Source organism: Phoca vitulina, unplaced genomic scaffold (genome assembly GCF_004348235.1).
Source record: "Phoca vitulina isolate PV1807 unplaced genomic scaffold, GSC_HSeal_1.0 scaffold21, whole genome shotgun sequence".
Lineage (NCBI taxonomy): Eukaryota > Metazoa > Chordata > Mammalia > Carnivora > Phocidae > Phoca > Phoca vitulina.
The window spans coordinates 21,431,326-21,445,428 of record NW_022589724.1 but is presented as its reverse complement, the minus strand read 5'-3'; the positions used below and the strand labels follow the sequence as shown (position 1 = coordinate 21,445,428).

General features: G+C 41.7%; 1 protein-coding gene across 1 annotated transcript; it reads left to right on the top strand.

Annotated features, from left to right (window-relative positions):
* Positions 1-5,141: 5,141 nt before the first annotated feature.
* On the top strand, positions 5,142-13,715 carry LOC116641331 (olfactory receptor 1L8-like). Its single transcript, XM_032418993.1, has 2 exons — positions 5,142-5,263; positions 12,764-13,715. The coding sequence occupies exons 1-2, from the start codon at positions 5,142-5,144 to the stop codon at positions 13,713-13,715; spliced, it is 1,074 nt and encodes a 357-aa protein (XP_032274884.1).
* The last annotated feature ends 388 nt before the right edge of the window (positions 13,716-14,103 follow it).

Sequence of the window (14,103 nt, the reverse complement as noted above, 5' to 3'; positions counted from 1 at the left end):
TTGCCAGAATTAAAAGCTCTTTTAGGAAGCCACACCAAAATTTCCAATTGATGCAATACCCATGAAGACTTACTGGCCAGAAAAAAAAAAGTGCATTTACCTCTACAAAAGTGATTTATGTAACTGAATGCCTCTGTTGAAGCCTATAAAAAATATAAGTTATTGTTGGGGGGGGAGGGAAAGAAATAATCCAGCTGAAAAAGGTATATCAGAAATCATGTGAAAAAAAAAAAAAAAGAAATCGTGTGAAGTAATATAGTCATGGTTTGATGTGATTACTGGGAAGGAATACCACCTCTTCATTGAATAATACAAGTCCTAGTGCTGTAGAGTTTTAAAACATCTATTTTTATACATCAAATATATGGAAATTACTGTATTAAGAATTTTTTAATACCTAGGAAATATATAGCAAGAAAGTATTGATAATTGTCAGAGGTTAATTGGAAGGAAAGAATTAACAGGTAGACTATACCATTTCTTCATCCTCCGGAAAACCTGAGGATTTGGTTCTTATTTCCACATCTTACAGCAATAATTCAAAGAATGTGTAAGAATATACCAGCTCTAAGATAAATTAAGATCCTGCTATGTAGTAAACCAGTATGCTGTGCCTCTTTGTCAAGATTGCCTATTGGGTAGCCAGTAATGGACAAGAGGCAGCTACACAGAAAAATAGGAGCTAGAAACACATCCCACCTTTTGCCTCATTTCATCTGAGAGAGCAAGATGGGTCTCCAACAACTCTCCAGGAGCCATCAGAGAAAATCTGGCCAGGGTTCTTGTTCTCGCTGCATCTGCTCAAACCAACATGGACTGATCCAGATATATGGCCTCGATATGTGCCACCAGTGTTTCCATCAGTACAGGATGGATATAGGCTTCATTATGTTGGATTAAGTGAACTTCCTTGAATGGGTCATCCAAGATACCCAGCTTAACAGCAGATATCTAAGATACCTACTTTAATGCCAACTCATTGTACATAAAATAAAAATACTTCAATTAAAAAAAGACAGAAACACATCCCAGAGAGGACTACATGATCATCAAGATATAAAAGCCAAAGAGACCCCAGATCTGGTGCAATTCTTAATCTGAGGTGGTCTGGCTCATCTCTTATGACCATTCACATTCTAGTGTGAAATTATTGTGGACATAGAGAGATGCACAAAGGATAAACAGGACTTCTACGGTGCTGTTGCAGTGCATGATGTATTGCCCATCATTTATCCTATTGTAAAGCTATGTCAGTTTGATGCTGGGTGAAGCTTGTTGTGGTTCACAAATTTGATTGTCAGTCCCTACCCAAGACCCAGCCTTAGTAATCATGCAGAATAGACACTGCAATACTTAAAAGGTTGTTACAAGAAAAGAAAAATTAGAGCCCAATATCACTTCTGAACATCCTAAACAAAACATTTAGTAAAAGAAATGCAATATACTGTATAAAAATTAAAATGACATATCTGACAAAGGGTTAGTATCCAAAATCTATAAAGAACTTACCAAACTCAACAGCCAAAAAACAAACAAACAAAAAAACAGTGAAGTAATGGGCAGAAGACATGAATAGACATTTTTCCAAAGAAGACATACAGATGACTAACAGACACATGAACAGATGCTCAACATCAGTCATCATCAGGGAAATACAAATCAAAACCACAATGAGATACCACCTCACACCTATCAGAATGGCAAAAATTAACAACACAGGAAACAACAGGTGTTGGCGAGGATGTGGAGAAAGGGGAACCCTCTTGCACTACTGGTGGGAATGGAAACTGGTGAAGCCACTCTGGAAAACAGTATGGAGTTTCCTCAAAAAGTTAAAAATAGAACTGCCCTATGACCCAGCAATTGCACTACTAGGTATTTACCCAGAGGATACAAAAATACAGATTTGAAGGGGTACATGCACCTCGATGTTTATAGTAGCATTATCAACAATAGCCAAATTATGGAGAGAGCCCAAATGTCCAACAACTGATGAATGGATTAAAAAAAAGGCAAGATATATAGTTATATAGATATATAGATATATCTATATAGATATATATAATGGAATATTGCTCAGCCATCAAAAAGAATGAAATCTTGCCATTTGCACAATGTGGTTGGAGCTAGAGGGTATTATGCTAAGCGAAATAAGTCAGTCAGAGAAAGACAAATACCATATGATTTCACTCATATGTGGAATTTAAGAAACAAAACAGATGAAGATAGGGGAAGGGAAAAAAAGAGAGAGGGAAGCAACCCCTAAGAGACTCTTAACAATAGAGAACAAACTGAGGGTTGATGAAGGGAGGTGGGCAGGGGGTGAGCTAAGTGGGTGATGGGTATTAAGGAAGGCACTTGTAATAATGAGCGCTGGGTGTTATATGTAAGTGATGAATCCCTAAATTCTATACCTGAAATCAATTTTACCATATATTTAACTAACTAGAATTTCAATAAAAATTTGAAATAAAAAAATTGATTGTATTTCTATAAAGCTACAAAAATGAATGAGTTTATTTAAATAAGCATTAAAAATCAAATACACAGAGATAAATCAAATGATGATGTGGAGGACCTCCACGCCGAAAATTATAAAGCATGATTGGGTAAAATTTAATAAGACATAAGTGAATGGCAAGACATACACAAGTTCACAGATTAGAACACAGACTATTTCAATGATGCCATTCTCTCCAAATTAAACAATAGATTCAGTAAAATCCCATTCAAAACCCAAGCAGGGGGGCACCTAGGTGGCTCAGTCGGTTAAGTGTCCGACTCTTGATTTTGGCACAGGTCATGATCTCAGGGTCCTCAGATGGAGCCCCCCGCCTGGCTCCATGCTCAGAGGAGTCTGCTTCCCTATCTCTCTCTCCCTCTCTCCCTCTGCCCCTCCCCATTTGTGCTCTCTCTCTCTCTCAAGTAAAAAAAATAAATCTTAAAAAAAACCAAAAAACCCAAACAGGTATTTTTGATAGGCTGATTTGTAAACTTATATGGAAGGGCAAGAAGCCAAGATTAGCTACAAATGACCTTGAAAAAGAGTAACAAGGTGGAAAATGTATTCCACAAGATATCAAGACTTATAAAATGACAATCATTAAATTAGAGCGACATTGGCTCAAAGGTAGTCAAGTAGACCAAAAGATAAAATAGAGACACCCAAAACAGACCCTCACATTTATGGTTGGTCATGACAGAGGTGGCCCTGCAAAGCAATTGTAAGAAGCTATCTTTCCAAGAAACAGTTCCGGGTTACTTGCGTATACATGTAGTAGGGGAAACCCCTATCTCACACCATATAATATAATTAATTCACACATGTAAACTTAAGTGTGAAAGATAAAACAACAAATTTTATAGAAAATACCACAAAAGAGTGTCTTTATGACTTTGGAATAGGGAATTTTTTTCTTAAGATAGAAAATGAAATAACCACAAAGGGGGAAAAATGATAAATTACATTAAAATTGAGAATTTCAATTCATCAAAAGAAATCACTGAGAAAATGAAAAAGCAAGCCACTGGCTGGAAGAAATTATTTGCATTACCTATAACTACATGGATATATCTTATCCATAATACATTTTTTAAATGCCTTGAATTAGTAAAAATAATAATAATAATAATAATAATAATAACAGGCCACCCAGTAGGAGGGTGAACAATAGACTTGAGCAGGCGCTTTACAAGAGGATTTGCATTGGCCAGGAAACAAATGAAACAGGGCTCAATCTCATTAGTCCTCAGAAAAGTAGAAAATGAAACCACACATGTTGGTGGAGAGAGAGCACTAGAACACATACAGTACTGTTGGGAGGTAAGTTGCAACAAGCACACTGGAAAAATGATTTAGCAGTATCTATTATAATTGAATATATGCATATCCTATTATCCTGGTATATGCCCGACAGAAAGATGTGTAAATGTGTTCCAAATCTTTACAAGAATATTTATAGCAACAAATATTCTATGCTTATGGTCAGAAGAACCAAGAACCCAAAGCAACCCAAATGTCCATTAACAGCAAAATTATGAATTAAATTGAAATATAACAATACAAAAGAATAATATAAAACAATGAAAATGAGCTAGCTACAGCTACACCAAACAAAAATCTCTGGGGAAAAAAAAAAAACTCTGCTTTTAAAAATCTCTGAAACATAATCTTGAACAAAAGAGGCCAGGCACAAAAGAATACATATGATATGATTCCATTTGTATAAAAGTCAAAAATAGGAAAACCTGATCTATAGTGCTAGAAGTCAAGAGAGGGGTTATCTTTGGGAGGAGGAAAGAGGGAAGGATAGTGATAAGCAGGGGGCATGGGAAAAAGGAGCTTCTGGGGTGCTGATAAGAGTTCAGTAGCAGTTAAGTGGGTGTTTTCATTTCATGATAAATCTCTTATGACTTGCATAATTTTTGGTATGTGTATCACACTTCCATAAAATATTTTTCAATCAATTCATAAAATACTTTTAAATCAACAAGTTACTTGGAAATTATTAAAATAATTTGACAAACTATTTGCCCTTCAGCTTGCAATGATCTCTTAAGCAATGCTATAATATTTATCAGGATTCAGCGAACTTTTCTGTAAAAGGCCAGATAGTAAATACTTTGCAAGTTACACAGTCTCTGTCACAACTATTCAACACCACCACTGTAGTGTGAAAGCAGTCACAGACAATATGTGTAGCAAATGACTGTGCTGTGTTCCAATAAAACTTTATTACAAACACAGGTGGTAGACATAATCTGGCCAGTAGGCCATAATTCAGGGACCCTTGATGTATACAGTTCGGTTGAGTTAGACACTAAATGGAATATATTTTTTATATTTATAAATTAATTTATATCAGTGGTCTAGTTGTTAGATATCTTTAATATCAATGCTGTTTATAGGAACTGATAGAATATTCCATGGGGGGAAGAAGTTGCAGAACAATACAAATAGCAAGGCTTTGTGTGTATATACGTGTTTGTGTATAAAAGGAAGAGCTCGATTGGGATTGGAAGGGGAGACTCTTCACTTTCACTAACTAAACTTCTAAATTATTTGAGTATTTTACAGTGAGCGCAAACTACTTCTGAAATTTAAAAACAGAGCTACAAAAGGAAAGTTCCAGCCTAAAACTATGGTGCTCTTGGCACAAAAATGTGGTGACCGTGATCATTGTGTTAGAGCAGATTCCAGAATCCTCTTTACGGGAGGCTTGGATTTACCAGGGGAACTTGCCGGGCTCACATCCAAGCAGAGGTGAGTTAACCTCCTAAACAGATGGGGTGTACTGTCCTGCTCCGCAGGATGCCAGTCACATTTGCTAGAATGTGCAAAGGCCCCTGTCCTCATTAGGCTTCTTAACCTCAGCAAGCGCATCTCAGTCCTAGCCCAGCATGGCTGACAGTGAAAGCTGATTTCTTGGCCCTCACCAGACACTCAGAGGAGTGACCCTCTGGGTACCTGCTAATCCAGAGCTCATCACCACTAACGCAACTATCAAAACCTAATGGAGGTAAACGACGTTCATGGAGGACTTCCTAAGCACCAGTCCTCTGCATAGAAGGCTCAATCTATTTTAGGTCAAGGATCCATGTGAGAATCTAATGATAACAGTGTAAATCATCCCCAGAAAGGAAAAAAACCCCACATTTCTACATACATAGGAAACATACACACCATGTTAGATGGTGCACGGTCTCTTGTAGCCCATCTAACAACGCTCTGGGAGAGTCAGGCATGTCTCTACATTAAGAACCACCACCCTTAAGTAAAGACTAACATTGAAGCAAGCCAGACCATCAGGGAGCTGCATACCTGCCTACAGTACGGGTTCCCTGAGGATCACTTTGCCTAGATTGGATCTTGGCAGGATGCCCCCTAAGCCTCCACTGAGGCTTCTTAGAAGAATTCGCTGTTTCCTCTAACGGTGTTGTGGAGGTTTTCTTTGCAGTACACAGTAATCTCTTCATGAAAAGCCACAAGAGATACTTCTCTCAGATTAGAGCCAGAATTGGTAATGTGTCTCCTATATAACTGATCTGTTTTTATCTCTTGGATACTGAAAGTCATATAAATGACCTTCTCACCCTCTCCACTTTGGTCATCAGCAGGCTCAGAGCCAAATGAGCTTCCAGAAAGGATATCAGTGCTTGCTGCTGATTTTGTGTTGTCCCTCACACTACCATCTTCTACACCTTACTTTTTTGCTTCTTGTCCCTTGGCTATTTTTTATTTATTTTCTAATTAAATATTTAGTTATTAAATATATTTATTTTCTTTATGTTTATTGTATCTATCTTTCTAAACAACCCCATCCTTTTCAGGAGAGGATGAAGTAGGAAAATAAAAAAGAAAGTGAAGGAAAGGAGAGAGCAAGCAAGGAAGGGAGGCAAGCACTTGGCTAGTTTTTTTTTTTTTTTCATGTGACTCTCGAGTACTGCAGAGGGTAACTTTCAGGAACCCCAACATATAGATTAACGGAAAATCTAGTCTCTCTCCTGAACATGTCCCCACCTCCTCTGATCTGTACAGAAATTCTTGAGGATGTTTCTCATCATCCAAAGAGCCATGCCTGCACACTCTTCCTTAACCCAAGAGCCAGAGGTGCTCCCAGGAATACAGGTGACTCCAATCAGCTGGTATGACTCCAGCTGAAACTGGAACAAATCTAAGAGCTTTTGCAATGGACAAACCATGTCAAATGTTACTCTGACTCCATACTGGAAATCCAACACTTAGGAGCCCCTGACATCTTCAACACCCCCTGAAACCAAAGAACCTGATATTACCTTATAAACCAACATCAGACTTTAATCTATTTTCATCACTTGTCCTTTGATGAGCACAAGCACACACACACACGTGCTCACGTGCACACATACACACACCTTTCCATTGTCTGAAAACTGTTGGCCCCCCTAACTATCTATACGATGCCCCCCCAAAATAAAAATACCAAGTCACCTCCATTGATATCCCCATCTTCCAAAATACCCATCATTGCTCCTCAACCCTTAGTCACCTACAAACAGGGAAGCTGAGTCACACCTATGAGACCTGACTATGACTCTGAGTAGGCTCTGGGAATAATCTCAACACCAAGTAGGAGGCCCCAGACATTCTCCATCCCCTTGGGCTGTGCTTTGCTTTCTAAACTTGGAGAAGGCACAGAGCAGACTTGCCCGAGGGAATAGCAGGCAGAGAGAATACCCTGTTTCCTCAGAGCACCAGGGGCCCCAAGGAGGCCTGGTGAGGGGAGGCCAAACCATTACAGGCTGGGAGAGGTCTCTGGACACATGAGTCCTCAGCTCGGTGACTCTGGGTAACGGTCTTCTGAAGTGAGAAGTCAGGCTGGGGCTGGGGATAAGAGGTGGGGATGAGAAAGAAATTTGAAACCATGTTGGGGAAACCTGCTGACCATGTGTGCTGCCCCTCTTTGTTCTCCTTGGTTTCCTATAGCAGAGGTGAAGGGAGAGTGTAAGGAGGCTGGGAGCTTGAACTGAAGTGCGGATTCTAAATAAATTTGCAGACATGGCACAGAAATGTCATCTGCATCTGGAGAGGTTGCAGTGGAGAGAAAACATTTGAATGTAGCAAACAGCCAAGTTCACAGTCTACACTTACCAGGCATGCCTTCCTCGTTGCCCGCCATCTGAGAATGGTGAGTTCCAAAGTGTCTCTGTCAAAATCACTGTGAGTGCTTTGATAAGATATCAGTGAATCAGGAAAGGGTTATCCATGTGTTTTTGTCAAAATGAGCCCAACCAAATCGAGCGCTATCTGTGTGTGCACAAAGGAGCGGGTAGTCCCCATGACTAAAGCCTCTGGCTTTCGCATGTTTGGTTAACCTAAGTGCAGAATAGGCAGCCTTCCAGAATTTGACCATGCCTGGTTATTTTCTTTATCAAAATATTTACCCCTGTCTTGGAGTCTAAATTGGTAACTCTGGGGGCAGAGCTGCTGCCCTCTGCTGGGCACTGTGCTTTTACGTGTTCACTGAGCCAACAATGCTGTGAGACAGGTTTTCCTATTAGCCCCACTTCACAGATGGAGAAACTGTCACAGAGAGGTTAAGTAACTTGCCCTAGACCGCTTACCTGACAAGGACAAGACCCCGTACCTAGAAAGTGGGCCTGAGCCCACACGTGCAGCGTGACCCCTGCCACAGGCGAGGCATTTTCTCTCCTCAGGGAAAAGCCAGGGAGCCTGCATCCTACTCTTGGTTCTAGCAATTCAAATATCATGATGATAAAGGTCCTTCCTCCCAGCAGGCCTCAATTTCCCTCTTCCTTAAAATGGGGGGGTCAGACTACATGATCTCTAAGAGTTTCTCTGGCGCAGATTCCCTACGAGTCTGTTTCAAAGTTGAAGCAATAAGACACCAAGGAGCACCTTCCAGGAGAGAAGGTTCCTCTCATTCCTGTCCAGTATCGGCCCCACCGGCCATGAATTACACAGAGTGCTGTTCTCTAGACAGCCAAGTGAGGGCCACTGCATTTCTTCCTTCCATCTGTTCAGAATCCAAAATGACCTTCCAGGCATTCTTTCATTCCACAAATATTTATCAAGGGACTATTATGTTCCAGGCACCATGCCAGGTGGTGGCGGGGGGGGGGTGGGGGATGTAACAAACAACCAGACATGGGCTTCATACTTGGGCAGCTTGCAGTCTAGAGGGGGAGACAGTGTTGTAAATACTAAGATTCCGTTCCAGTCCATAGTGTGTGGGCAGGAGGGACACCAGGGTCTGAAAGAACATACTATTGGAGGCTGGAGGCTGGAGGCTGGAGGGTGAGGACCTACCACCGGGGGGTAACAGACAGGGATAATGGGAGATTCAGGCGGGTGGAAGAGTAAGTCCATAAGGCAAGAAGAAGCAAAAACTGCCTTAAAACTGGAGCGTAAAATTCGAGAGGGCAGGGAGGGAGGCAGGAGATGAGCCACAGAGCCTGCAGAAGCCACCTCACCGGAAGCTCAGTAAGCCACAGGAAGGAGTTGGCCCTCAGTCTGTGGGTAACGGGGAGGGTTATGCAACAAGAAAAGTGCCTGTTATGGGTTGGGTCCCTCAAAAAAGATACACTGGAGTCCTAATCTCCAATACCTCAGAATGTGACCTTATTTGGAGATAGGGTCTTTCCAGAGGTAATCAGGTTAAAATGAAGTCATTAGAATGGATCTTAATCCAACATGACTGATGTCCTCATGACAAGGGGAAGTTTGGACACAGAAACACACATGCATCAGGGAAGACAATGTGAAGAGACCAAGAGAGAAGACCAGCATCTACAAGCCAAGGAGAGAGGCACGGGACAGACCCCTCACAGCCCCCAGAAGGAACCAACCCTGCCAACTCCTCTAGACTTGAAAGAAAATACATTTCTATTGTTGTAAGCCACCTGGTGTGTGGTACTTTGTTACGGCAGCCTAGGACACCAACCCAGACTTTAATCTGATGAGTTAGGTGATCACGTTTTTACTGTTAAAAGAACGCTGTGGCTTCGGTGCAGAGAATGGATGGTAGAGAGGGTGTCCAGAGGGGCTACGGGAACCAAATACATCACTGGGACAATACTGCAATAATCTAGGTGGGAATGATGGCTTTCACCAGAGTGCCAGTGGGGAGATGAAAAGGTCTACAAGATTCAATAGATGTTTAGGAGGTAAAAACAGGGAGATCCCTGGAGAACCAAAGTCCATGTTGATGGGCACTAGACAGAAGAAATGGGAAAATGACTCTGATCCTGGCAACACCAGCCCCCTGCATGCTTCTAGCTGAGCCCCCTCTGCTCTCAAAGCCAGAAGCCTGGCCCCCTGCCCCTGCGTTTGGTCCAGCCTTGCCTCCCCTTCCCGGCCGCCAGCTTCTTCTTTATCAGACATTCCCCAGTTACCCCCAGAATGTATATTGTGCTTGTGGCTTACAAACTGCTTCCACATACATGTTCCTCACGTTTCTCTGGAGAGCAGGCTTTATTTCATCTTATGTATGAGGAAAGCGAAGCCCTAAGGAAGGGATTTTGCCAAAGACACATTGTGAGTAGCGGAGCCAGGATTCGAACCCACAGCTTCTGTCTCCGCAGCCCAAGTGTTTTCCTGTGCCCTGCAACAGCTCACAGCCCCCAGTCAACACAGGGCTTGAGAGAGGTCCTATCTCTAGCAATTACAGCAAAGGAGTCCATACAACATTGATTTTGAAAGCTTGTCAGTTACTGGAATAAGGATGTTAAGGTAGAAGATTTCCACAGTGAAAAGTAACACTCCTGCACATTTGTTTCTGGCACAAACTTGTTGAAGCTTTACTAAAGTGTGAGGAGGTACTGTTTTGTGTTTAAGACCATCCTAGCTGGTACCCAGGCACTGAACCTTGTGGGCTGCATGATCTTGAGAAAAGTATTCAGCATTTTTAACCTCAATTTTCTTTTTTCTTTTTTTCATTAATTTAAATTCAATTAGCCAACATACAGTACATCATCAGTTTCTGATATAATGTTCAATGATTATCAGTTGTGTATAACACCCAGTGCTCATCACATCACATGCCCTCCTTAATGCCCATTCCCTAGTTACCCCATCCCCCCCCACCTCCCCTTTTGCAACCCTCATTTTGTTTCCCAGAGTTAAATGCCTCTCATGGTTTGTCTTCCTCTCTGATTTCTTCCCATTCAGTTTTCCCTCCCTTCCCCTATGATCCTCTGCACTATTTCTTATATTCCACCTATGAATGGAGCCATATGATAATTGTCTTTCTCTGATTGACTTATTTCACTTAGCATAATACCTTCCAGTTCCATCCACATCAATATAAATGGTAGGTTTTCATCCTTTCTGCTGGTTGAGTAATATTCCACTGTATATATGAACCACATCTTCTTTATCCATTCGTCTGGTTTTTTTTTGTTTTTTGTTTTTTTTTTTAAAGATTTTATTTATTTATTTGACAGAGAGAGAGACAGCGAGAGGGGGAACACAAGCAGGGGGAGTGGGAGAGGGAGAAGCAGGCTTCCCGCCGAGCAGGGAGCCCGATGTGGGGCTCGATCCCAGGACCCTGGGATCATGACCTGAGCCGAAGGCAGACGCTTAACGACTGAGCCACCCAGGCGCCCCAATCCATTCGTCTGTTGAAGGACATCTCCGTTCCTTCCACAGTTTGGCTATTGTGGACATTGCTGCTATGAACATTGGGGTGCATGTGGCCCTTCTTTTCACTACATCTGTATCTTTGGAGTAAATACCCGGTAGTGCAATTGCTGGGTCATAGGGTAGCTCTATTTTTAACTTCTTGAGGAACCTCCATACTGTTTTCCAGAGTGGCTGCACCAGCTTGCATTCCCACCAACAGTGTAAGAGGGTTCCCCTTTCTCCACATCCTCACCAACATTTGTTGTTTCCTGTCTTGTTAATTTTAGCCATTTTAACTGGTGTAAGGTGGTATGTCAATTTTCTTATCTTTTAAAAGGGAATGCTGTTCAGAGCCAGATCAGAGTTGTTTGGAGTAATATACATTAAGTATTTAGCTCAGTGCCTGATACATAGTAAGGACTCAATATGTCTTAGGTATAACTGTTATTATCTACCTTAATTTCATACTCATTTCCAAATCCTGAAAGCACACAAAAATACTTCTTTCTCAAAGTCTCACAAATTTAGGTGCAGGGTGGTCAAACAATGAAAAATCTAAAGGCTATGAGATTTTGCAAAGAAATACAGAATAATTGCTTTCAAGAGCATCCCAGAACGACGGAGAAGAGGATTTGGGCAGGAAGGTGAGGAAGAAATAAAGCAAGTGGTAAAGAAGAAGTAGAGGTGGAGTGAGAAAGTATTTACTATTCCCATGTCATAGAGGAGAACACCATGAATCAAAGATACTAGGTAATCGGTCCAAGACCACACAGCCAGAAAATGAAAGAGTTGATTTCAAAATGTGTGCTCTTAGCAAAGACATCACACTAAGCTCTTTGCTTTCCAGGGCATCTCTCACTACACCTGTAGCATTTCATTGTGCTTATTTGTTTAAAAATTTCTTCCCCACTAGACTCTAACCACCTTAAGAACAGGAATCAAGTGCGCCTGGGTGGCTCAGTCGTTAAGCATCTGTCTTCGGCTCAGGTCATGATCCCAGGGTCCTGGGATCGAGCCCCACATCGGGCTCCCTGCTCTGCGGGAAGCCTGCTTCTCCCTCTCCCACTCCCCCTGCTTGTGTTCCTGCTCTCGCTATGTCTCTCTCTGTCAAATAAATAAATAAAATCTTTAAAAAAAAAAAAAAAAGAACAGGAATCAAGAATGACTCATCTTCCTAATCTCAGTGTTGGGTTCCCAATGAGCATTTAATTCAACAGTGTTGAATAATTGTGAAGGCACAAATCCCCGATGTCTAAGAGTGTTTGAATAAATAGGTTCATATATAATAGAGGTTTTTTGCCAGCTTTTAATGAAATGTTGGCTCTGAAAGGGTGACTATAAAAACTGTGCGCCTAGTTGGCACTCATCTTACTTACCTGATTCACTTAGGTGTTCAGTTTTTTTGTTTATTTGCTTTGTTTGCAAGGATAGTAGAGAGATGAGCCTCAACCTGACATACCTGAATAAATATTTATGGGGACCTAGAGACATATGCACTTTTGTATTGTTCAACTTCTTGTGGACTGCGGAAGGGAAGACAGAATCGTGGACGATTTATAGGAATCCTAGGAGAGATAGGAATAAATTGAAACTTGTTGAATTGAAAATTCTAGGATTTTCCATATTCATTGGCACATGCAGGATTACGGAGAGGGTCAACCAAACCAGCAGTGTCTCCGAGTTCATCCTCCTGGGACTGTCCTCCCAGCCAGAGGACCAGAAGCCACTCTTTGCCCTGTTCTTCATCATGTACATGGTCACACTGGTGGGAAACCTGCTCATCATCCTGGCCATCTGCTCTGACACTCAGCTCCAGACACCTATGTATTTTTTCCTCAGCATCTTATTCTCCATTGATGTTTGCTACACAACAACCATCGTTCCCAAGATGCTGGTGAGCTTCCTGTCAGAGAAGAAGTCCATCTCCTATGCTGAGTGTATGACCCAGATGTATTTCTTCTTGGCTTTTGCCAACACAGAAAGCTACCTCCTGGCGGCCATGGCCATTGACCATTTTGTGTCCATCTGTGACCCCTTCCACTATGTCACCATCATGAGCCACCGCCACTGTGTCTTGCTGCTGGTCTTCTCCTGCTCCATCTCTGACCTCCATTCCCTCTTACTAGTTCTCCTGATAAATCGTCTCACCTTCTGTGACTCCAATGTTATCCCCCACTTCCTCTGTGACATGAACCCTCTGCTGAAATTGTCCTGTTCCTCCACACTCATCAGTGATGTTGTAATTAACATAGAAGGATTGATAACCCTGGTGACCCCCTTTATGTGCGTTATCATCTCTTACTTCCGGATCCTCATTGCTGTTCTTAAGATCCCCTCAGCTGCTGGGAAACATAAAGCTTTCTCTACCTGTGGCTCCCACCTCACCATGGTGACCCTCTTTTATGGAAATAATATTTACGTTTATTTCCGACCCCTGTCCAGCTACACCATCAAGGACAGGGTGGCAACAGTCATCTACAAGATTCTGTCCTCCATGCTGAACCCTTTTATCTACAGCCTGAGGAACAAAGACATGAAGCAGGGCGTGAGGAAGCTGATGGGCAGGAGGAGGTCCCAGGCAGCACCTTCGTGAGCACACTCAGGAGTGAGTCTTCTCCTTTGAACCCTCATTTCTGCTGATTCCTGGTAAACATATCAAGCTACTAGGGGTTAGCATACCTAAGCCAAGCGTTCATGGGAAATTGTGTAAGTGACCAGACTAGAATATTGTGCCCATTCTTATATATTCATAATATCTTATATTTATCTTATAGTGTAATAAATATATATACATACATATAAATGTGTGTGTGTGTGTGTGTGTGTGTGTGTGTATGTATCCACCAATCAAAGCCACCTCATCAGGGCCCATTTCTTTACACCCATTTCTCATTCCCACTCCCATTTCCTTTTCCTATTCACTCCTTTCAAATGTAGCTGAAAACTTATTAATTTTTCTTGACCAAATTTCTCCCTGTTCA

Coding starts and splice junctions, on each gene's coding strand:
- LOC116641331 (XM_032418993.1), top strand. CDS start 5,142: ATGGTGCTCTTGGCACAAAAATGTGGTGACCGTGATCATTGTGTTAGA. Junction 5,264..12,763: donor GGGCTCACATCCAAGCAGAG/GTGAGTTAACCT, acceptor TGGCACATGCAG/GATTACGGAGAGGGTCAACC.